General features: G+C 37.4%; 1 protein-coding gene across 5 annotated transcripts in view; it reads left to right on the top strand.

Moving 5' to 3' along the window:
• The first annotated feature begins 466 nt into the window (after window positions 1–466).
• Primpol (primase and polymerase (DNA-directed)) overlaps window positions 467–21,467 on the top strand; it is a 28,586-nt gene continuing 7,585 nt past the window's right edge. For 4 of the 5 annotated variants that reach the window (XM_013513040.1, XM_013513031.1, XM_005373485.2 and 1 more), the window contains exons 1-10: window positions 467–545; window positions 1,598–1,673; window positions 4,101–4,177; window positions 6,164–6,401; window positions 8,070–8,167; window positions 9,623–9,752; window positions 13,197–13,344; window positions 16,979–17,266; window positions 18,959–19,121; window positions 21,240–21,328. In XM_013513040.1, the coding sequence (XP_013368494.1) occupies window positions 6,222–6,401; window positions 8,070–8,167; window positions 9,623–9,752; window positions 13,197–13,344; window positions 16,979–17,266; window positions 18,959–19,121; window positions 21,240–21,328 (1,096 nt within the window). In that variant the 5' untranslated portion in view covers window positions 467–545; window positions 1,598–1,673; window positions 4,101–4,177; window positions 6,164–6,221. The remainder of the gene's footprint in view (window positions 546–1,597; window positions 1,674–4,100; window positions 4,178–6,163; window positions 6,402–8,069; window positions 8,168–9,622; window positions 9,753–13,196; window positions 13,345–16,978; window positions 17,267–18,958; window positions 19,122–21,239; window positions 21,329–21,467) is intronic. The other variant, XM_013513029.1, reaches the window with a different exon arrangement.

Raw genomic sequence — 21,467 nt, 5'->3', positions numbered from 1 at the left:
TTGTTCCTGTGGTACTTGTTCTGTGGTCCTTGTTCCTGTGGTCCGTGTTCCATGGTCCTTGTTTCCATGGCTGTACCCACGTGAATGGGGAGGCACCCTGCCATGGGCCGTGTGGCCGAGCCCAGGTCCTGTCTGATAACTCGGGCTCCGTGGGTCCCCTCCATCAGGGGAAGAGGAGAGGAAAAGAAAAGGGCGGCCTTCCGCGAGGATGCAGCTCCGTCCCGCGGCGCGCTCCCGGCAGACAGGACGGGTTCGGCGGGTTCCGTCTTCCCTCGCGGCTGAGGGCCCCGCATGAGCCCGCCTTCCAGCCGCTCCGGCCCCGGCCACGCCCCACCCCGCCCTGGACCCGCCCGGTTCCGCCCCCTCACCGCTCGGTCCCGGCCCTGCTGCACTTCGGCCCCGCCCCTTCCCGCCCCTTGCAAACTGGCCCCGCCCCGTCTCTTCCCCGCCAGAGCGCGGGCACCGTCCGGGCGCGGGATTTGAAGCCCGAGTCTTGCCGGCTGCGGAGGAACTGCGGACTTCCGCCGTGACTCGGGCTTCCCGAGGTAAATTGAGGAGCGTCCACAGACCCTGTCCTCGGGGCACACTGAAGAGCGGCGGGGCTGGGCCGGTAGCCGTGTGAGCCCCGGGAGGGGAGGGAGCAGGCCGAGACGCGCGCTGCTGGTCTCCATTCCCCTCGAGTGACAGAGGCCTTTCCGTGGTCCCCCGACTTCGCTTACGTCAAACGCCGTCATCATTTCAGGCCTGTTTTGGGTCTTCGACTCACTTCAGACCCTGATGCAAACTATGAAGCGTTTGTGCAGAAAAAATATACCGATACACAGGAGCACAAAACTCTGCACCCGATTTCAAGAGTTTGTGACCTTCTGACAACAAATCAGGGACCCCATGATAGGGACCAGCTGCTCCCTGTGCTTATACTGCTTATACCCCAGTGGGTATAAACCAAGGACCGTGTGTGATGTATACAAATACCTGCGCTTGGGGCCTGGGGATTTAGCTCAGCGGCGCAGCGCCTGCCTGGCAAGCGCGAGGTCGTGAGTTCGATTCCTGGTACCGAAAAAAAAACAGCAACAAAAAGAAAAGCAAACAAAAAACAAACACCTGCCCGTGCGCGCACACACACACACACACACACACACACACACACACACACGCGCTATCATTTGTAGAGTGCTTCTCTTTTCATAATATATTTTCTTGTTAAAACAAGTCATTCAGATGGAAGTTCTAGTCTCCATCTCAGCTTAAAGAAGTTAAATGGTCTGTCCTTGCTCAGAAGAGAGTCACATTAAACTAAAAATCCAGAAATGAAACCTATGGCTTTGTGTCTCCCAAAGTGAGTGAGGTTGCCAGTGCTTTTTCTGCTGCAGTGACATTGAAGAACAGGACCTACAACCAAGGCCTCTTTGCCCCATCTTGATGCCCCGACACCTTCCTCTACTACATTTTCTTACCAAAATGTGCTTGAGATAAAGCAGCAGCTGGGTTGTTTTGTTTTGTTTTGTTTTTGTAAGTTATACTGATTAACTTAGTTTAGAGAAAATTTATAGCAAAACAGCATCTTCTAACGGAGACCCATAATTTTCCTTTACAGATATATTCCAGAGAAGGCAGAGCTTGAACTGAGTGAGCCCTGAAGAGGAAGAATTCAGGAACAAAATGAGACCTAGGTGAGAGAAACATGATCAAGAGGGCGTCTAGAGAGGGCCAAGCACTGGGAGTGGTCATTATCACTCATTTAGTGAGAAAACTCAAATACAGTAGGTGTGTGGTTTATGGCCAGAGTCTGGAGGGGAGTCTCGCCTTAATGAGGGAAGCTCTCATGTGAATTTAGTAATGCTATGAATCGTTAATGACTATTGCTATAAAAAGGGATAGTGCTTTAAGATTGATTCCTCTAGCAGAATTTAGGCCGTCTGGATGAGAGATCCTGTGTAGAGGATGGAAAGGAGTATCTGGTAAACAGCAGTCTCTCACCGTAAACTTTATTATCCTTTACAGTCAGTTTTGCAGAAATAGAAATATAAGTTAACTTGTGTTCAAGCGTAGACGAGGGAAAGTGACAAGTGGGGAGTTCAGTCAGTTATGTTTAATTTCTGAACATGTTATTCATTGAGGAAGTAAGCTTATATAATAGTATTTCTGTAAGTAAATTTTAATCACATATTCTAGAATGAATACTTAAGCAGTGGGAAAAAGAGTATAAATAAATTACAAGAGGCGAGAAAGGGGATAATATTAGGAAAGCATTGTCAAAAACTAGGACATAACCAAGTAGTAGAACTAGAATACTGGCAGAAAACACAAAATAGTGATGAATTTAATCTCAATGTAAAAGGTAGGAGGAGAAGTTGGAATTGGATAACAGGGGTTGACCAGTGGTTAGAGAGAGAGAGAGAGAGAGAGAGAGAGACATACAAAAAAGAGACAGGCAGGCAGAGAGAGACAGAGAGAGAAAGAAAATAAAAATTGCTGAGAGCAGGGGAGAACACTGGGAGAACTGGCCTGGAAAGAAACATAGCAAAGCCAGCTTCAGGTTTCCCTAGAAGCCGGTAAATAGGAAGCATGTACGCCCTAGTCCACCAGCTTCTGAGGACCAGGCCATCAAGAGGTGCAGCTGAGCAAGTCTGGGCATAAACCCAGGAAGTAGAGGCTACTTAAATCTGAGTCATTTCTCACTTCTACCCTCAGTTCCCCTTCCCTCACTACTCTGACAAGACTAACCCAGCCTTGTGTGTAACTCAACTATCTTTAGTTATAAAATTGGTATTGAGAATAACTAAATAAAATTAGGGTACACTGTTAAGAAATAAAGTAGAGGGCTCTTTAAACTTACTCTTTTAAAATACAACCAGGGGCTGGGGATTTAGCTCAGCGGCAAAAGCGCCTGCCTGGCAAGTGCAAGGTCGTGAGTTCGGTTCCCGGTACCGGAAAAAAACCAAAAAAATAAATAAATAAATAAAATAAAATAAAATACAACGAGTATTTTCCTTTGGAATTTTGAAGCTTTACCAGAAATAGTTATAGTCTCTTGGTGAAAACCAGCTTTGATATAAAAGGACAACGTTTTTTCTCCACCAGGAGCATTTCTACTGTGGTGACATATTCTCTTCGAAGGGAGGGATGAGAGATATGATAGTCCCAAACCAAAATGCCAGACGCTTCTTGTTCTGTTTCTTTTGCTTTTGCCATTTTACCCTCGTGTTCAAGTTGACCAAGCCCCAAGCCCCAGTTGTCTTCCGACCCTCACACCCGCTGTTAAAGTGGTTAAGCTACGCAGAGAACTCAGGGCCACATTACTCTATATGCAAGTTTCTTTTTTTCTCCTTTGTTCGTATCGATGATTTCCTTGACCCAGTGAATCCTCAACTAGTTTTTCTGCTGTGACTCCACAACTTTTATGTATGACATACTCCCATGGTTAAACCAAGGTATTTATAAAATCAGAAAAATTTTCCTAAGATTTAGTTTCACTAAGTGTGAGTATTCACATGGTCATTCCTAATCATTTATTTGTTAGGTACTATGACTCAGGTAAGACTGCATTCTGTTTTTAAGTAATCAGTGAACTTTCTTGAAAGTTAATATATTTCAGAGCATAGATTCACTTTCTGAATTAAGTTTATCTAAGTATAGTGGAATTTTATCTGTGAAGCAGATTAAACTGAATGTGCAAACTATATTAAGGAGCCATAATACTGTACTGACAAGTTAAAACAGTTTTTTTTTGTTTTTTTTTTAAATTGCCCTATTTTCTCAATCCAATGGAATGAAACTCTTTTCTCTGGCATATTCATTTTGTTCTCATTTAGTAGTTTATAATTTTCATATGTATCAAGTATAACTCTGGGGGCTGGGGATTTAGCTCAGCGGCAAAAGCACCTGCCTGGCAAGCGCAAGGTCGTGAGTTCGGTTCCCGGAACCGGAGAAAAACCAAAAAATCAAGTATAACTCTGAGGGAATCTTTCTTAGGTCTGTTATGGTTGATGTCAAATACAAAAAAACCTATGATGATATGTCCCCCTTTTTTTCCTAAAAGGTCGTGATATTCCCAACCTCTTAATCTCTTAGGCTAATTCTCTTTTTCTTTTTTTCAGGGAGCATATCATTTGCCAATGACTTTCAGTTGCTGCAAAGTTTTCTGCTAAAATTCAAGAGAAAGGCATTGCCATAGGTAATTAGGCACTTACTCGCAAATGTTTTAGTATACATTACTGTTTCATTTACAAAGTAATATTTTTTTCTACATGGGTAAATTATGGCATAGATGATATTAATGAAGAGGGAAACTGTATTAACTATTTTTTTTGTGAAAACCAACCCGAAACTGACCAGCTTAAAAAAAAAAAGCAAACTTATTTTTTCTTACAATTCTTTGGGTTTGCTGGGCAGTTCTGTAGATCTGGCCTGGACTCACTTGGACTTACTCATGCACTGAATTCACATGATGACTAAGTCCAAAATGACATGGCCCTGACTCATATATCTACAGCTGGAGCTGCCTTTTGGCTGGAATGCCTTGGTTCTTGTGCTTATGGCCTTTCATCCTCTAGGAAGTTAGGGTTCTAGCATGGTACTCTCAGGGCAGAACTCTAGAATAGTCAAATTAGATGCAAAAGTATTTAGTAAACTTCTGCTTGTTTCACTTTGTCAGTGTAATTTTGGCCTAAGCAAGTCACGTGGTTAAACCCAAAGTTGGTATTGTTGGAATTGAGCTTAGATGGCATCTCCTGGTAAAATGAAAAAAAAAAAATTTTTTTTATGATGACACTTAAGTGAAGTTATGCTTAGAAGAGAATTGTCTTCCCTATCAAAAGTTATGTTGGGAGAGAAGAGAAGTGGATGTCAGAGGGAAAAAGCCAGGTGTGGTAGTACATACCAGCATTCCAGCTACTTGGGAGGCTGAGGTGGGAGGATTGCAAGTTTAAGGCCAGCCTGCCAACTTAATGAGTGAGACCCTGACTCAAAATTTTAAAAAGGCTGGAGGTATATGGCTCAGAGTATTTGGCTAGCAAGTATGAGGCTCTGTGCTCATATGTAGTACATTTTAAAAAAAGAAAAAAGAGGAAAAGGGAACTAAGAGCGGTACACAGATGCCAAGAAGTAAACTCTATACTAAGAAATAATGGCCTATAATCCCAACATTCAGAGAGGCTGGGACAAAGATTGCAAATTCTAAGCCCAGCTTGGGCAATTTAGCAAGACTGACCCTGTCTCAAAACAAAAATATCAATATAAAGCAAAAAAGACTTGGGTGGCCAAGCTGGTAGCCTCAGCTGAATCAGAGAGGTAGCACTTCATATAACAAAATGACGGTAACAAAAGCCACAGTGATGTAAAATTTACTTACATTTACATTAGGCTTTATAATTTATGAAAGATTTTCATATGCCATATCACATTTATTCCCAAGGTAAAGTATTCAGAATGATATTACTTTCCATTTTGCAGTTGATTAAAGGTTCAGAGAGCTTCATTAATCTTTCCACTGTCATAACACTATTAAATGGAAGAGCCAGTGTCCAAGGTGTCTAGGTTACTTTTCTCTCAATGCTGAGAGAAAATACCCGACGCCCAAAATTAAGGAAGGAAAGGTTTATTTAGCTTACAGTTTGGGGAGGTTTCAATCTGTAATCAGCTGGCTCCAAGGCAGGGTGTCAGGGCACCTGTGCAAACAGTTCAAGACAGCAGAAGACAGCAAAAGCAGCAAGAGCACAAGAAGAGAAGCAAGCCTCTTTTCCTCCCTTATATTGTATGCCAGCTCCCCGCCCATGGCCATACCATCTCCATGCCCTCCTCTTCCACAGGCTCAGGATGAATACAGAGTAAGGATCCTGCCTCCCTGCTGAGTCATATAGTTAACCTTCTAAACTTCTCAAGTTGATATAATGAACAACATCCTAGAGCAGAAAGGGCATGTCCTTTTGACCCCAGGATGCAGAACTGAGCTCCTTAGTTAAGCTTCTAGACTCCTCAAGTAGACACAATGTATCAACCTTAACACAAGGTTTCTGATAACTATCTCTATTCTTGTTTTGTGGTAAAAGATTGTGCAAAAAAAAAAGTAAATAAGGACATAAATATCAGGAAATGAGTTTTCAAATTTTATCAGACAAAATATTCTAAACAAGTAAATTGGGGGTCTGTTTGTTTGTTTCAGTAGTACTTAATACAAACGTGCATAGGACAGGATCGGTTTTCCCCCTACTTCTGAACCAATGACGGGAAAATGGGCAGCAAAACTGAAGCAAATTGAAGAACGAGCATCTTGCTATGAAAGGAAACCATTGTCGTCTGTGTATAGACCAAGACTGTCCAAACCAGAAGACCCACCCTCCATATGGAAGCTATTTCATCGACAAAATCAAGCTTTTAATTTTGTTAAAAGCTGTAAAGAGGTAATTGCCTCTTTTTTTTTTAGAGCAACTGTCACCCAAGCTTTCTTTAAAAAAAAATGTTATTTTCATTTCAGACCGCATACTCTACCAAGAAAATTTAATAACTATCTTAATATCACATGATTTAGGAAAAATATTCCTTGGAATTGTTAACCATTTAATTTATATCAGTAATGAAAAAAGAATGGCATTTCTAGCTTAAGTTAGTTTAAAATACATATAATGACATTTAAGTGAAGCTATGCTTAGAGAAAAGATGAGCATATTTATTGCTAATACATGAAGCAAGTGGGAGGAAGCAGTGCTTGTTACCTGCCAGCCTTACAAAGGGTATGGTGCTCAAAATATTAACAAATTAGCAATAGATGTATAGTTCACATCTTTTTGTTTCTTGGGCGGTGTGGGAATAAAAAGATAAGATGCACACAGGAAATCTAACTTAAATATTGTGATTCTTGGTCATTCATACTATGTAGGAGCTCAAAGTGCTCAAGTTTGGGGAGAGGGCCCTGCTTTCCCTGTTAAAGAGATGCTCACTCAAAACTTATCAGAATCATTTAATCTATAAGTATAGATTATATAGATTATATAAGTATAAACAAGAAAAACCTTTCTTTTATGTAAATCTATTCAGTATCAGAAATTAAAATACTTACCAATTCATTTGAACTTGAATTTAACATGTCCACAATGAGGCCATAACTTGTATGTCTTGCTGCTGGACAGCTCTAAGCCAGCAGTGGTGCATGCATGATTGTTCTATGGACAGCAAGGGACAGTTACGCATATTCAGATCAAAAGGAGAAAATACTTTATCACTCCAGTTAAACCTATGAGTTTTACTTCTTATTTTATGAAATTAAACGTATTTTTCAAAATGGCGTAAATGTTGCTATAAATAATGAGCATGTATTCAAGCAGACAGGAATGTGTTAAAAAAAATATAGAGATGTGCTTGCTGAACTTGCCAATCACCAATCTACAGCATTTATTTCAAAAAGATTTTTAACAGAGTTAAACAGCTGAGTCCTTGAGTGATTTCTCACTCAGGAAAAGTTTAGCTATGTGGAAACAAAAGAGTGTGTATAAATATTATTAAATATTCTTTTATTAAAGGAATCTCTTATGGCAGCAACCATGACCAGTTCTATTTTTTTTTTTTTTTTTGGTTTTTCTCCGGTACCGGGAACCGAACTCACAACCTTGCGCTTGCCAGGCAGGCGCTTTTGCCTCTGAGCTAAATCCCCAGGCCATGACCAGTTCTATTTAATTCACTACTATAGACACCTTCAGAAAGTTCATTCCCATGTACACTTTTACGTGTACTAGAGAATTTATTAATTGATTTTAGCTCATTATTTATAGCAATATTTAGGCCATTTTGAAAAATAAGTTTAATTTCATAAAATAAGAAGTAAAACTCATAGGTTTAACTGGAGTAATAGAATATTTTCTCCTTTTGATCTGAATATGTGAACAGTTTCCGTCTCCTACATATATTATGTGAGCGATTAAAAATAAGTACAGATTTTGAATGACAGATATGGTGACTTTGTTTTTAATATTCATATTCTGGTTTCTAAAACTTGAGTGGTAAAATTCTTTACGAACATTTAATGGTTATAGTTGAATTGAGATGTATATTTGAATAATGTTTTTCTTACATAGAATGTTCATGTGTTTGCTTTGGAATACAAAGTGGGTGATGGACAACGTATTTACCTTGTAACAACCTATGCTCAACTTTGGTTTTATTATAAGTCCCGGTAAGTAGTTTTTAAGCTGGAGTTGCAATTACTTTATCTAATTATTTTGATGAAATTAATTCAGGCTGAGTGTCCTTCACAGTTCTTGACCACCTAGTAATTTATTCACTATTAAAATTGAGTTCTGCAGTGGACTTTTTGTAGCAATACTCATCTTACCAGATGCGAGGAGGGATAAAACTCATTCTCTTTGCCATGCACACAGACACGTGCGCACAGACACACAAATTTGTGTACCCAAAGGGAATTTTGTTTCTCTTTGGCAAGCAAATATTAATTTGTACTATTAATTACAAATGAATACTCACTAATTATCTAATAAGGAAATATCTGCTTTATCTGAGTGGTGTATTCATTTACTTCTCAGCCTAGAATAATGTATAGAAAAGGAGTAAATTAATATGGATGCACTATGTTAACTTAAAATACTTTCATTATAATGTTACTTATGAAGGTTCAAATATTTAGTTAGAGTTACTTACATTTATGTACATGAAACACTGGTTAGAGGTGAATTACAATTCTTAGGATAATGTGACAAATGATATTTATCTGAAACTCAGTTTTGTCTTGCAGTATAAATATGGTACTGACTGTTACAGAGCACATTTGTGCACCTGCGTGTGTGCACCGGCATGTTTTGAAGTTCCTGTACTACCTGTGCCACATGATGATACAATCCGCATCACTTTCACATCTTCAAATTACTACAAAACTTTTATCTAGACAGGTTGCCATCTGAACTTCACTTAGAATTATCTTTTCCATTTTGAGTTAGTGCATACTCTTAACCCATATCAAAGTCATTCTGCCTATTTCAGCAAGAATGTGTACCAACTGCAGATGTGAGCATAGGAAGCTTACTGAAGTCAGGTGATTCAGAATTTTTAATTTTTTTTATTCATTCATTTTTATTTACTAATTTTAAAAAATCATTTTTCCTAATAAAAATGCAAAGTTTTAAAATTCTCATGAACAATTCATATAATCCCAAGAATATGGGAACCCAGCATCTTAGTTTAAGGAAAATCATTCTTTTCTCAAACAAAATTTCTTTCATGATGACACTAAAAGCAAATGAAGATTATACAATATCAGAATCATCTGTGAGTAATAATACTATAGGATCAACCTTATTTTCTAGTTAAATAATTTTTTTTTTTTTTTTTTTTTTTTTGGTTTTTCTCTGGTACCGGGAACCGAACTCACGACCTTGCGCTTGCCAGGCAGGCGCTTTTGCCGCTGAGCTAAATCCCCAGCCCCTAGTTAAATAATATTGTAGCATATGATTGTTACATATCCTTTGATGGAAATTCTTACCATAAACCTACTGTGAGTGTATTATTTATCATAGGTATATGTAGTTAAAGCACGGTTAACAGTGACTTGAGATCTAAGATCAACTCCTTTGAGTTTAAAGATACAAATATAACAAACTTAAATTGTTCAATTTAGGAAAAATCTCTTGCACTGCTATGAAGTTATTCCTGAAAATGCTGTGTGCAAACTTTATTTTGATTTGGAATTCAGCAAACATGCCAATCCTGAAGCTGATGGTAAAAAAATGGTTGCATTACTCATAGAGGTAAATCAAATTGAAGTTTTTCTCTTGTATCTTTCTATTCATCTTTTCATTCATCTATTTGTTCATTCAGTGGATGAAGCCTGTGTCATATGGAGGTTCCATATTTCTCCTTTTTCTTGCTACTGTTTTAATGACTTTCATTTTTACTATTTCTGTGAATGAACTGTGAACAAAAACAATAGTTCAGCCAGTCTTGGTGGCACATGCCTGTTACATGCACGTAACCCCATCACTCTGGAGGCTAAGGTAGGATGATTGCTGTGAGTGAGAGGCCAGCACTGAGAAACATGGCTGTGTGGAAACTTCCTGTGTTCTTAAACTTCATATTAATTCTCTGATTTTGATGATAAATAAGCTGGATCAAGTAAAAGCCACTTAAAGTAATTTTTACTGTAAAAATTGGGGACTCAGATGAACTACAAGGAAACTTCGACTAAAAATAGCATCATAAGTTTAAAACTGACAGAATTTTCATGGAATTCATTTTGTCTTGTACTTTCATAAATGAGGAAATCAAGACCTAGAAGAGACCAGTGCACTCATGTGCTAAAGCTAGTTATTGGTAAAACCTAATCTAGAAACACAGCTATACCTGTTTTTTCTAAGCAAAAAGAGTGTAGTTTTGGTATTTACTTTTAATTTAGCTTTGTCGACCACACATGTACAAAAAATCAAAAAGAAAATAGATCAAGAGATGGATGGAGGGGGAGGGGAGAAAAGGGAAATGAATGAGAAAAAGGAATTAAGATGTTTTATGTATATGTACCAGTTCTCCACAGAGAATGGAAACATTATGTACTATCAACATGTACTAAAAAAATATGTTTATTCTTGCAAGTAAAAAAAAAAAGAGAGAAATACTACAGACCTGTGCAACTATTCTGTTAGAATTATTTTCAGAAACCTTTTATGATTATATTGCATAAAGTTGTATTAAAATTATATTGACTATTATTTGGCTTTAGAGTAGGTATTAACATTTATTAACTATTTTCCTTTGACATATTAACTAAAAAATAATGTAATAACCTTAAAAATATATTCAAATTAAAATGTTTTTGGTAAGGACACTTGCTAATTATGTTGCACCTTTTCATGATTTATTTCAAATTTATTTGAAAAATGTGTGTACTTTTAAAAATATATAGAATGTTACTTTTCTCTTGGCTTTGAAAAAAAAAGAAATACAGTTTATGTAAAGTCCCTTTTGATCCACAAAACAAAAACAAGTTATATTTTTCTTAAACTAGCCATTGAGTTCTTTAAAAAGGCTTTATTTCACTATAGTTGGTAAATTGTGTTTAATTTTTACCCTTAATTGTGTTTCTAGTAATTGTAAAATACTGACTTTTGTAGTCTAAAGTGTAAAGCAGAATTTCAGGTGTGGGTTCCCTACTGACTACCAACAAGGAGTTAAGATTCAGAGATTTAGCATGTTTACCATGTTGATATAATAGTTCGTATTAGGATTGATTTACTTAATACACTGCTTTTATAAATAAGGATATTAAGTCAGTTTTATTTATTGGTTACTTTGTATGTGACCAGTTGAACCCAGTAAGTACATTTTGGTTTGAGTCTTTGTGTGAGGAGGCATAAATCAGGTTAGCTCTTATCTTTAATTTAATATACAGTTAATAAATAATTTACAAACATATTTTGATGACTGATTTCTACCAATTAGGCTAAATTCTGATTCTGATGCATTTTGTCAGACCACATTGCTCAAGCACTTGTGTATTTATAACCTCTAAATTTTACAACTTAATTATTTATATAACTATAAATTTTATGTAAAGTTTATCTTGGGCCAGAGAATTTAGGGGAATATGAGCGCTTATATTACTGGAATCACTGTTTATTCTCTATCGTTCCAGAGTACATAATTAAAACTTTCTCAAAAATTTTTCAGCCTCTAGTAAATGTCAGGTTCTGTGCCTGAGTACTAAGAATATGATGGTGAGCCCAAAGCAACATAGTTTCTGATGTCAGAATTGTAGTCTAATGGAAAATAATAAATTAGGGTATATATAGCCAATGTAGTAAAAACTTCAAATTAAAGTAGCTGGAATAAAATTGAAAGTTATTTATGCTTCAGTAATATCCAACTGGTTCCACTGTATTAGATACTAGGTGTCTTGCTTTGCTCTACTTAAGCTGTTGCCTTAGTCACGTTGTCCAACATGGCACCACCACTGTGTCTACATTCTAGTTAATGGGAAATGACGAAGGGGAGGGCTTGCCCCTTGCCTTTAGGAGTATGACTTGGAAATGGCAGCCTTTCCTTCTTTTCACATCCCAGTTGCCAGATTTAGTCACAAAGGAGTCTGAAGTGTTTATCCTGAATGACCTCTTACTTAGCTAAAAATTGAGATGGTTTCTCTGTAGAAGGAGAAAAAAGGTCCTGGGAAATGCCCTCTGTAATGTAGGAGAAACAGATGTCAACATGGTCACATAAACTAGTGTAAGATTGTAGCTTTGCAGATACTACAGAGTATATAGGGAAAACCCGGATAGATGGGGAGATTGAGGGAAGTGAGGAAATGAGAATTTATTGAAAAAGAATAAACTCTGATTGTGAAGGGGAGTATAGTACTCTATAATACCCAAATAATGTTAATAAATGCAATTTCTTGAATAATTAGTAGGTATCTAAGTGGTCAGCAAACACTTTTACAAATGGTTTTGCTGATCTCAAGATAGCCATTCATGGTAGCTCTTAATAACTTTGGTGAATGAAAGGACTGCAGCTCAGGAAGAAATGGCATATTTTAAGGCTGCACCTCCAGGACTTTTAAGCAGTCACCTGTGCCAGTCACTGTGCTAACTCCTTAATTCATTTCCCCATCGCTTAGAACTCCAAAAGTTAGGGGCTTTTACTATTTTGCAGTTTAGGAATGTAAGGTTTAGATTTGACCAGTCACAAAGCTTGTAAATGGAAGAACGAGAACTCACACTTAGCTTTATCTGATTCCAAATGTTGGGGTCCTCTGTGTGCTTGCTCCCTCTCAACCATGCACAACTTCTGTCAATGTCAGTGTCACCGAGCCCCAGCAGCTTACAGAAGGATTCAAGTTCATATGAATGAGATACTTCCTTATAGTAAAAATCATAAAAAATTGAATTAGTGACTTTTTAACTCATAGTATTTAAAGAAATGTTTAAAATATTTTATTGTGAGTTGAGAGCAGGCTGTATAAAAATTGTTTGACTTCTGAGAGGCTTCTTAATCCTGAGTAAGATTTTTCTAAACAGAGGTGTATAATTAAAAGTGATACATATTTCACTTTATAAATCGATGGGACTATTGTGAATATTCTGGTAGTAAATGAAAAATTTTACCTTTCTATTTTAAACCCATTTTTACCAAGATATTTAATTTTGTTCTTAGAAAAAATTTAAAATAAAAAACATGAGTCATTTACACTGTACTTGTGTTTTTAGCATGTTTGTAAAGCACTTCAAGAATTATACAGTGTCAGTTGTTCAGCTGAAGATATTTTCAACTTGGATTCTAGCACTGATGAAAAATTTAGCCGCCATTTAATATTTCAGCTCCATGATGTGGCATTTAAAGATAACATTCATGTTGGTAAGTAGACTGCCTCTTAAAAACCCCTGGTGTTATATTAAAAACTCTTTTTTCCTATTTCTCTTAAAATTCTGTAGCTATTTTTATTTATCTTTATTATGTTATCAGTTTTTATAGTTGCTAACCTATCTATAAAAAATGGGATGTGATTTTTTTGTTATTGTTAGAATTTGTTCTTAGCTGTAGACAGGATAACCTACTCAAGATATCTTTGGCATTGGTGCCTCTCGTCGTAGGTATTGGGGCCGCCATGCATGTCTTGGTACTGTCTCCAGTATGATTCATTTCAGTTACATCGTTAATTCATGAGAGGACTTTTCATTTCAGGACTTATCTGTGATCCTCATATCTGGATTTTTGACCTTTGCTTCAGCCTTGTATTGGCCTTATTTTTAGAGCTTGGGTCCCGTGTCATCAAGGAAGGTTATTTTTCATTCCATGCAGAACTTCAGGGTTGGAATTGAGTCTAGCTTCATAACTTCAACTTCAGAGTGTAACCTGAGTATCTGTCCCAGCACTGGGCATTTAGAGATAGAAGTCCTGGTATAAAATAAAGTCAGACCAAAGGGGAAACAAATAGCCAGACTGGGAATACTGAACACCCAGGTCTAAATAGAACCAAACTGTGTTTTCAAAGCTGGAATGAGACAAATATTCCTATATTTAAATGGCAAACATTTGACTGAAGTTCACTAACAGGCAACCAAATTCAGAGGTATAAGTGTCTTACAGTTTCATGGTTACCTAGAATAAAAGCTATGAACATGGTCACTAGTGGCCTGGCCTAAAGGTTAGGGTCCTAGGGAAACTCTGTGACCCAGTGTGCTGTGTACAGAGGGCTCCTTACTATCTCCTCATTTTCTGTTACCTTAGCTGAACATTCCTTCTCCCTTTTTCTAATCACTTAGATGTTAGCAATTGTAGAATCTATCCCCAACTCCCTTCCCACTCTATCCTCATCCTTGATGATCATTTGCTGTCTTGGCTTCAGTAATCATCAGAGTGTTGATGACTCTTAATCAACCCAAATTGTTCTTCTGGATGTCAAACTTAGACAGTCAACTGCCCCCTAACCATGTCCACACAGATGATTCAAACACAGTGTGCCCCACCCCAGGCTCCCCATCTTTTCCTCATTTCCACATTTACTCCTCCGTGTTGTGTATATTAGTGGATGATGTCACCATCCACCCAGTTACTCCAGTGAAAGTGTTGGTGCCATGTTTGACCTCTGCATATCTCTCCCCCTGCACGTTTAGTCAGCTAGTTAGAGTGAGCTGATCCTGCCACTCCTGTGCCTCAGACCCTTCAGTGATTATCTCTTGCCTTCAGGAAAAGGTCAGATGCCTTAGTGTCTTAAATGAGGCCCACTCTGCTCCAGTCTTACCTCTCCACCCTGTCCTTGCTTAGTTCCTAATGTGGGTACATTTTCTCTAGTCCTTGAGCTTTTGCACTTTCTGTTGCTACTGTGTGAGCAGACATACTTCCAATCCACCCGGTCTGTTAAGACTGAGTGCAGATCTCAAGACAGATGAGAAGCTGTTTGTGTTACACCAGAAACCTTAAGATTTTGGGTGGTGTTCTTCTGAGTTTCAGGCAGTGTCCAGTGTTTAGTGTGTCACAATATCAACCACTTCCTGAAGCAGTTTCCTGTTTTTCTTTCTCCTCTTTTTTTTATTCACTTTTTAATTTTTTTACTTCAGGGACTGTTTCTTGTTTACTATTGTAAGTCCAGAGTTTAGCGCATATAAACATAGCTAGCAGTTCACTCTATTGCTCAAGAAGAAGGTAAGAATAGAAAGTTGTCAAGTAGCTAACAGTCTGTCCTATAGGTATTTTCTATAGGAAAGCAGTCTTGGCTTTGAATAAAATTTCACCATATACACAAAGCAAAGAAAGCCTACACTGTCCGAGAACACAGCATAAGCAAAAGTATAGAAATATGAGTGTGGTTAGCTTGGGGAGCAGTAGAGTCTGCTCTGCATGTAGCTAAAGTGAGAGACAGTCTGACCTAATAAATGGGATGTCATTTGAGGCTCATCTCTCTGCAGTTGTGGCCTGCCAGAATCAGATGCAGAGACTGTGAAGTTCAGTAGTCTGGATTTTCCCTTTAGTTTCCCTCCCTTGGTTATCTCTTAATGATAGTTCAAGTTGCTGTTGTCAGCATTTCAGAAAGAGTAATTAGATTAAATGTAGCAGAGTTTAGAATCTGATCCATAAAAATGCACTTCGGCTATAGTACCTGAAATTTCTATGTTTGATTAGTTCTTTTACTTTTGTTCCCAGCCAATAACCCCTATCTGAGGGGGAGTGGGAGTGACAAGATTAGAGCGGGGATGTAAAAACAAAGGAGTTTGCTGAAGCCTGTGTCACTGTGCCGGCAAGTGTCACCACTGCTGGCAACATTTGCTCCCTTCGAGGGCCGAAGGCCTGCTGGTCTTCCTGATACTGACATTGCCGCAGTTTCTACAGCCATGCACTCACTTACTACTTAGGGTCAAGTAAATGCAACTGGATATTTCCAGGAAAATTAACTCTATCAGTTTATATTTATCGCTTTGTTATCCTTTGATATGTTGTGGTTTCTTGTCACTTAGTGTCTATCTTCTCTGCCTCATTTCAGAAATAATCACATGGCAAGGGTCAAGTGCTTTTGCTTTCATTTTGTTTGGTTTTTTTTTTTTTTTTGGTTTTTCTCCGGTACCGGGAACCGAACTCATGACCTTGCGCTTGCCAGGCAGGCGCTTTGCCACTGAGCTAAATCCCCAGCCCCTTGCTTTCATTTTGATCTCTAAAGAAATTGAATTTGTTTCTTTGAATAGAAAAATAAGTCTAATTTGGAGAATTTTGAATTTAGCACATTTGTTATGATTTAAGGACTGAAGCCTTTCTGGTGAATAAAGTGATATATAAACTCAGACTATTACAGTTCTAGAGTATTGAATTTCTGCAGTATTATTTATACATGAAACAACTTAATAGCCAAATTATTACTTAAATGTGTGACAGAGTCTGTGTGAAGTTAAAGCAATTCCAGGTTGTCTCACCAACTTTTCAGGGTGCAGACAGCACCACTGCTGCTCAGAGCTCTGACATTAAATGTCGAAGTATAAAATGTGTTTGGCTGCCTTTTTCCGGACCTTAGTTTTGAGACCATAATTCAAGAGGCAAGATAAGAAGCAGCCTTGGAACTGGGCAAGTCAGCATTCCCAGGGCCTGTTATGGCAGGTAGAGGACAGAATGAGGTCAGGAGAAATTTGCCAACAACTCCGGGAAGGGATAGCAAAGATGCCGTCATTATCTTGGCAGCCGCTTCTTCTCGTAAACCGTTCATTATTGACCCATCAGTTGTGGAGATAATTGTGCTCAGTCTGTGTTAGTAAAAGTAGTGTCTGTTGATGGCACCATGTTAGGCTCAGGCCCCTACTAGCTATATATGAATGATTTGTTTACAGCTGACACCAAGATTGAGAAAGTAAAAAGAAGTAGCAGGACAGAAACATTAGTTTCTAGCAACAATTAAGTTGTAAAGTAAGAATTTTTTTTTAAAAAAGCCTTACATGTGTAGATTTGTGCCTCCATTTTAAGTTACAGTTTGCTGTAAAGAATTAATCATGATACCTTTTTTCTTTAGGTAATTTTGTGAGAAAAATTTTGCAGCCTGCTCTTCACTTAATTTCCAGTGAGGATGATGATAGGATTCCAAACCCAATGGGTCATGAACTTTCCCCTTTTCCTGAAACACCAGTAAAACAAGGAACTGCCTTTAACCAAATGTCCCCAGATAAGGATATAGCAAAGAGCTGGGCTTTGAATTCACAGAGACCAGAGAGATTAGACTCAGCTAAGCAAAGCAGTCCTGAGCTTTCATTTTTAGTTGTGAAGAATAACATGGGAGAAAAGCATCTTTTTGTGGATCTAGGTAAGTAACATTGACAGCTCTCTCTACTAGACTATGCTGTGTACTCTGGGAAGCGTCAGTCAGTGTGTGCTTGTCCCAATGCTTAGGATCTTGCTACCACCACTGTACCACAGTGACATTGCAAGTCACCAGCAGGGTGTGTCAGTGACCTCAGATGGCAGGAATTGACTAGGCTTCTGTTTAGAGTTCTTAGGATGGTCCCTGTGAAATGAAAGCGCCAGGCGGCTATGAGCAACATGAGAGGGTGCTGTGGCTGGCAGTTCAGAGATTTAATAGTAAATGCCAAAACTTTTTAAAGGATTTTTAACTTGATGTATAACATTCATAGAGAAAACGACATGTTTTTGAGTACTTAAGCCAATGAATTACTATAAAATGAGCACACTTTGCCACCCAAGACAAGAGCTTGCAAGGACAGTGTGACCTGCTCTGCGCCCTTCCTGGGCAGTGGCCCTCCTCCTCCCTGGAGGTAACCACTATTCCGTCCTCTAATACTATGGATTAATTTTGCCTACTTTTGATGTTTTTAATAATTAGAGTTATATAGTACGTGTCTATAGCTTGCCTTTTCCCTCTCCTTGTAATTAGCCGTTATTAACTTTAGTGGTAATACTCTGGTTTATCATTCCCTCTGTGGTTGGTTTCATCTGTCTTGGAAGTCTTTCCCTGTCCCAAAGTAATGAAGTTCTTCTCCTGCTTACCTTACTTTCTAGAAGCCTTTTTATTTTACCTTTTTATGTTGAGACTTAAAATCCACTGGGATGGATTTTTGCTTTTTGGATGAAAAGAAGCGAACAATAAGTTTTTAATGTGTGGAAAGTTGTCTCAGCACCAGTAATTGAAACGAGCGTCCTTTTCCCACTGTGCAGTGACACTCACTTTTCAACAGTCAACACCCACACGTTTCAGTTGTTTCTAGACTCGGTTCTGTTCCCTTGTTGTAAGTCCTGGCCTCCAGTAAAATAAGGCCTCATACTTCTTTGACATTTCTTGGCTCCTCTTGAGCTTTCGTGCTTCCGTTTAAAATATATAATATAAACACGCAAGCACTATTAGAAGTCTAGTTTGGATTGTGTTTATCCTGGAGATCAACAAGAGAAATGACATTTTTATAATATTGTATCTTCTGATCTCTACACACGCTATATCCCTCCATTTATTTGGTGCTTTGTAATTTTCTCCATGTTTTATAATTTTCTGAGCAGAAATCCTGTGCATCTTTTGATAGATTTATTCTGGATATTTTATTATTAGATGCTCCCCTTTTCTCTGGGATTTTTGTACCACATATCCTCACTGCCTTAGTAGCTCTCCAAGAGTCTCAAACCTTTTTATTGTGATACTTTTGTCCACTGTTGTTTTTGGTACCAGGAATCGAACTCAGGACCTTGCACTTGGGAGGCAGGCGCTTGTGTCCACCTTTTTTATTTTCAATTAGAGAACTGCTCTAAAGCAATCTAGTTTGCTGTTTCTGAATGTGGCATTCTTCCACGTCAACTCCAGTTTATCCTAATTTATGTACTGCTATAATTTTGTTTATCTGTAGAAAATTGTTCTTTTTTAATAATTCTATAGAAAATAATTTAATTATTAAACTTAAATGATTTCAATTAAATTAATGAATTTAATAATTCAATTAATTTAAACTACTCACAGAAAACATACACTTTTTAAAATTAATTTTTAATGTAGGAGTTTATACAAGAAACAGAAACTTCCGATTATATAAATCATCAAAAATAGGAAAGTGTGTGGCTTTCGAGGTTGCTGAAGATAACAAATTTTTTCCTAAAAAGTCAAAAAATATTTCTGAAGAAAACCAATATTTCCTTTCTTCCTTGGTCACCAACGTCAGGTATGTAGTATCAGAATTAAACCACTGTATGTTCATGAATATTAAACAGTGAATGGCACTGTATGTTACTAAAATGTGAATTGTGTAAATTCAGTCTACAGAAAAAGAGGCTTCTTAAAATTCTTTTTGCTATTAATTGAAAAATAATGAGTTGTTTTTTATCACTCAGTTTTCTCTTTATATCTTTTTATGGTTATATTTTATGTATTCAATTTTTATAAAATGATTCACTTTTATGAAGAAGAGTATAATACTACTTGTGTTGCATTTGAAAATATAATTGCTGTTAATATCTCATTTTTCCTTCACACATACACATATATTTTTACAGTTTACATAGCTCCTTTATTCAGAGCATGCCTGGCACGATCAAAGCCCTGGCTTCCACCCTAGCACTGCCCATTCTTCAGAATGTCTTGAGATCATTACTCATATGCCACCCGTTTGTTCCTCTTCAATATTATATCATGCATGTTTACCAAGTCAGTAATGTGCCAACACTCAATTGTAAATAAAGCTTAACAATGCCTATATAACTTTCCATTATAATGACATACTTTAGCATTGTGAGATCTAGTGTTGAACATTTAGGTGCCTATGTTTGGTCATTTTTTAAAAAGTGTGAAAGTCACCTTTATTCATTCTCCTTTTTTGTAGGCCGGCAATTTTGTCAGCATAAATCTATGGTTAATAATCAAACTAAATCACCATTAACTTGCTATGATTCTTTTCCCTTTGTTTTTCTTAAATATTATTTTAAGGGGAAAAGTCCATAGAAATTAATTTTAAGAATAAATATTTAAAATACACTGTTCTGGAGAAGGCTGTGTCAGGATGTCCAGTTAGCAGCTGTTGTACAGGAGAGTGGAAAGACAGTTTTGGATTTTTTTTCATATATCTTTAGGCTCTATATTATTTGTGTTCCTTTAATAACAAATCTCAGAAATAAGGGAAAAGCTTTAGTCTTCTTTTAAAGTGGAAATAACAATAACGCTTACCTTATTTGTTGAGAGAATGAAATTAAAACTGTACATGTACTATAGAGCATTCAAACAGTGCCCAGCACCAGTACCTGCTCAGAAGTAATTAGTTGGTAGCAGTGGCAGTGTGTGCAGTTCTGGAAATGGTATAATAATATAAAAGTTCAATATCTTGCTGTTATTGTTAATCTTACAGAAAGGGAACATTTTTCTTCTGAATAACATTGTGTTTTGTATATATGAGTAAATATAGTACAAGGTATTTTATTTCCAGGAATAAAGGCTAAATTGGTTATAGTTATTAATATACTTTTCCTTTTAGTTAATTTGTTTTTCTGTACTTGGGACTGAACCCAGGGCCTTTGCACCAAGCTGCATGCCCAGACCTTAAGAATGTTTTTAAATTTTGAGACAGTCTCAACAAGATCCTCCTACTTTAGCCTCCCAGAATACTGGGATTACAGGCAGGTTTCACCATGCCCAGCTTCTTTCTGTTAATTTTAATCATATTTCCCCTTTGCTTTTATCCTTTTTTTCTTCTTCATTTCTTCCTATTCATACTTTTAAAAGAATTACAACAAAAATTTCAAAGTCTGTGTGTTTGGGGAATAGAGTTATATTTTTAATGTTGCAGTTCTAGAATCCTTGGATTCCTCCTATGACTGAGAATAGTACTTTAAACAATCATCAATCTACTTTATTTTCATTCCAATTTTTTTGGTTTTAGAATCTTGTCATGTAGTGCAGGCTAGCCTTGAACTCACTGTGTAACCCAGGCTGGCCTCAAATTCGTAGTGATCCTCCTGTCTTCGTCTCCCTAGGGGAGGGATTACAGACCTGTGCCACTCCACCTGGTTTATCAATCTACTATTTAATTGGCAAGTCACACTTTTTGTTGTTTGTGTTTTGAGACAAATTCTTGTTATGTAGCCCAAACTGAGTGTGAACTTACCAATCCTCCTGCCTTGGCTCGTAAGTTCTAGAGTTACAGGTGTCCATCATCACGCCTGTTTTGTCTCTCTTTTTTTTTTAATATGGTAGGATTGGTGCTTTTGTGGGGAAATGTGGCCTAAAAATAGAATTATTTGAAATTCAAATTCTAATGTTATCTTGTATTTTTATATATTTACCTCTTCAGATTCTCAGATTCTTTACGGATTCTTACATGTGACACATCTCAGAATAAACGAAAGCGAACTGAACATGTTAACAGAACCAGCAGTCCAGGTAATTTTAAGAAAATAATTTTCCATCAAAGTTTAAGAATATAAACTCCATTTTTCCTTAAAAATCTTAAATTTTAAGTATTTATATCATGGCTCATTTGAAACTAATTCTAGGTTTCTACTCAAGATATAAACAAAAG

The sequence above is a fragment of the Chinchilla lanigera genome, unplaced genomic scaffold (genome assembly GCF_000276665.1).
Source record: "Chinchilla lanigera isolate Chin_1 unplaced genomic scaffold, ChiLan1.0 scaffold00002, whole genome shotgun sequence".
Lineage (NCBI taxonomy): Eukaryota > Metazoa > Chordata > Mammalia > Rodentia > Chinchillidae > Chinchilla > Chinchilla lanigera.
This window is presented reverse-complemented; position numbering and strand designations above follow the sequence as displayed.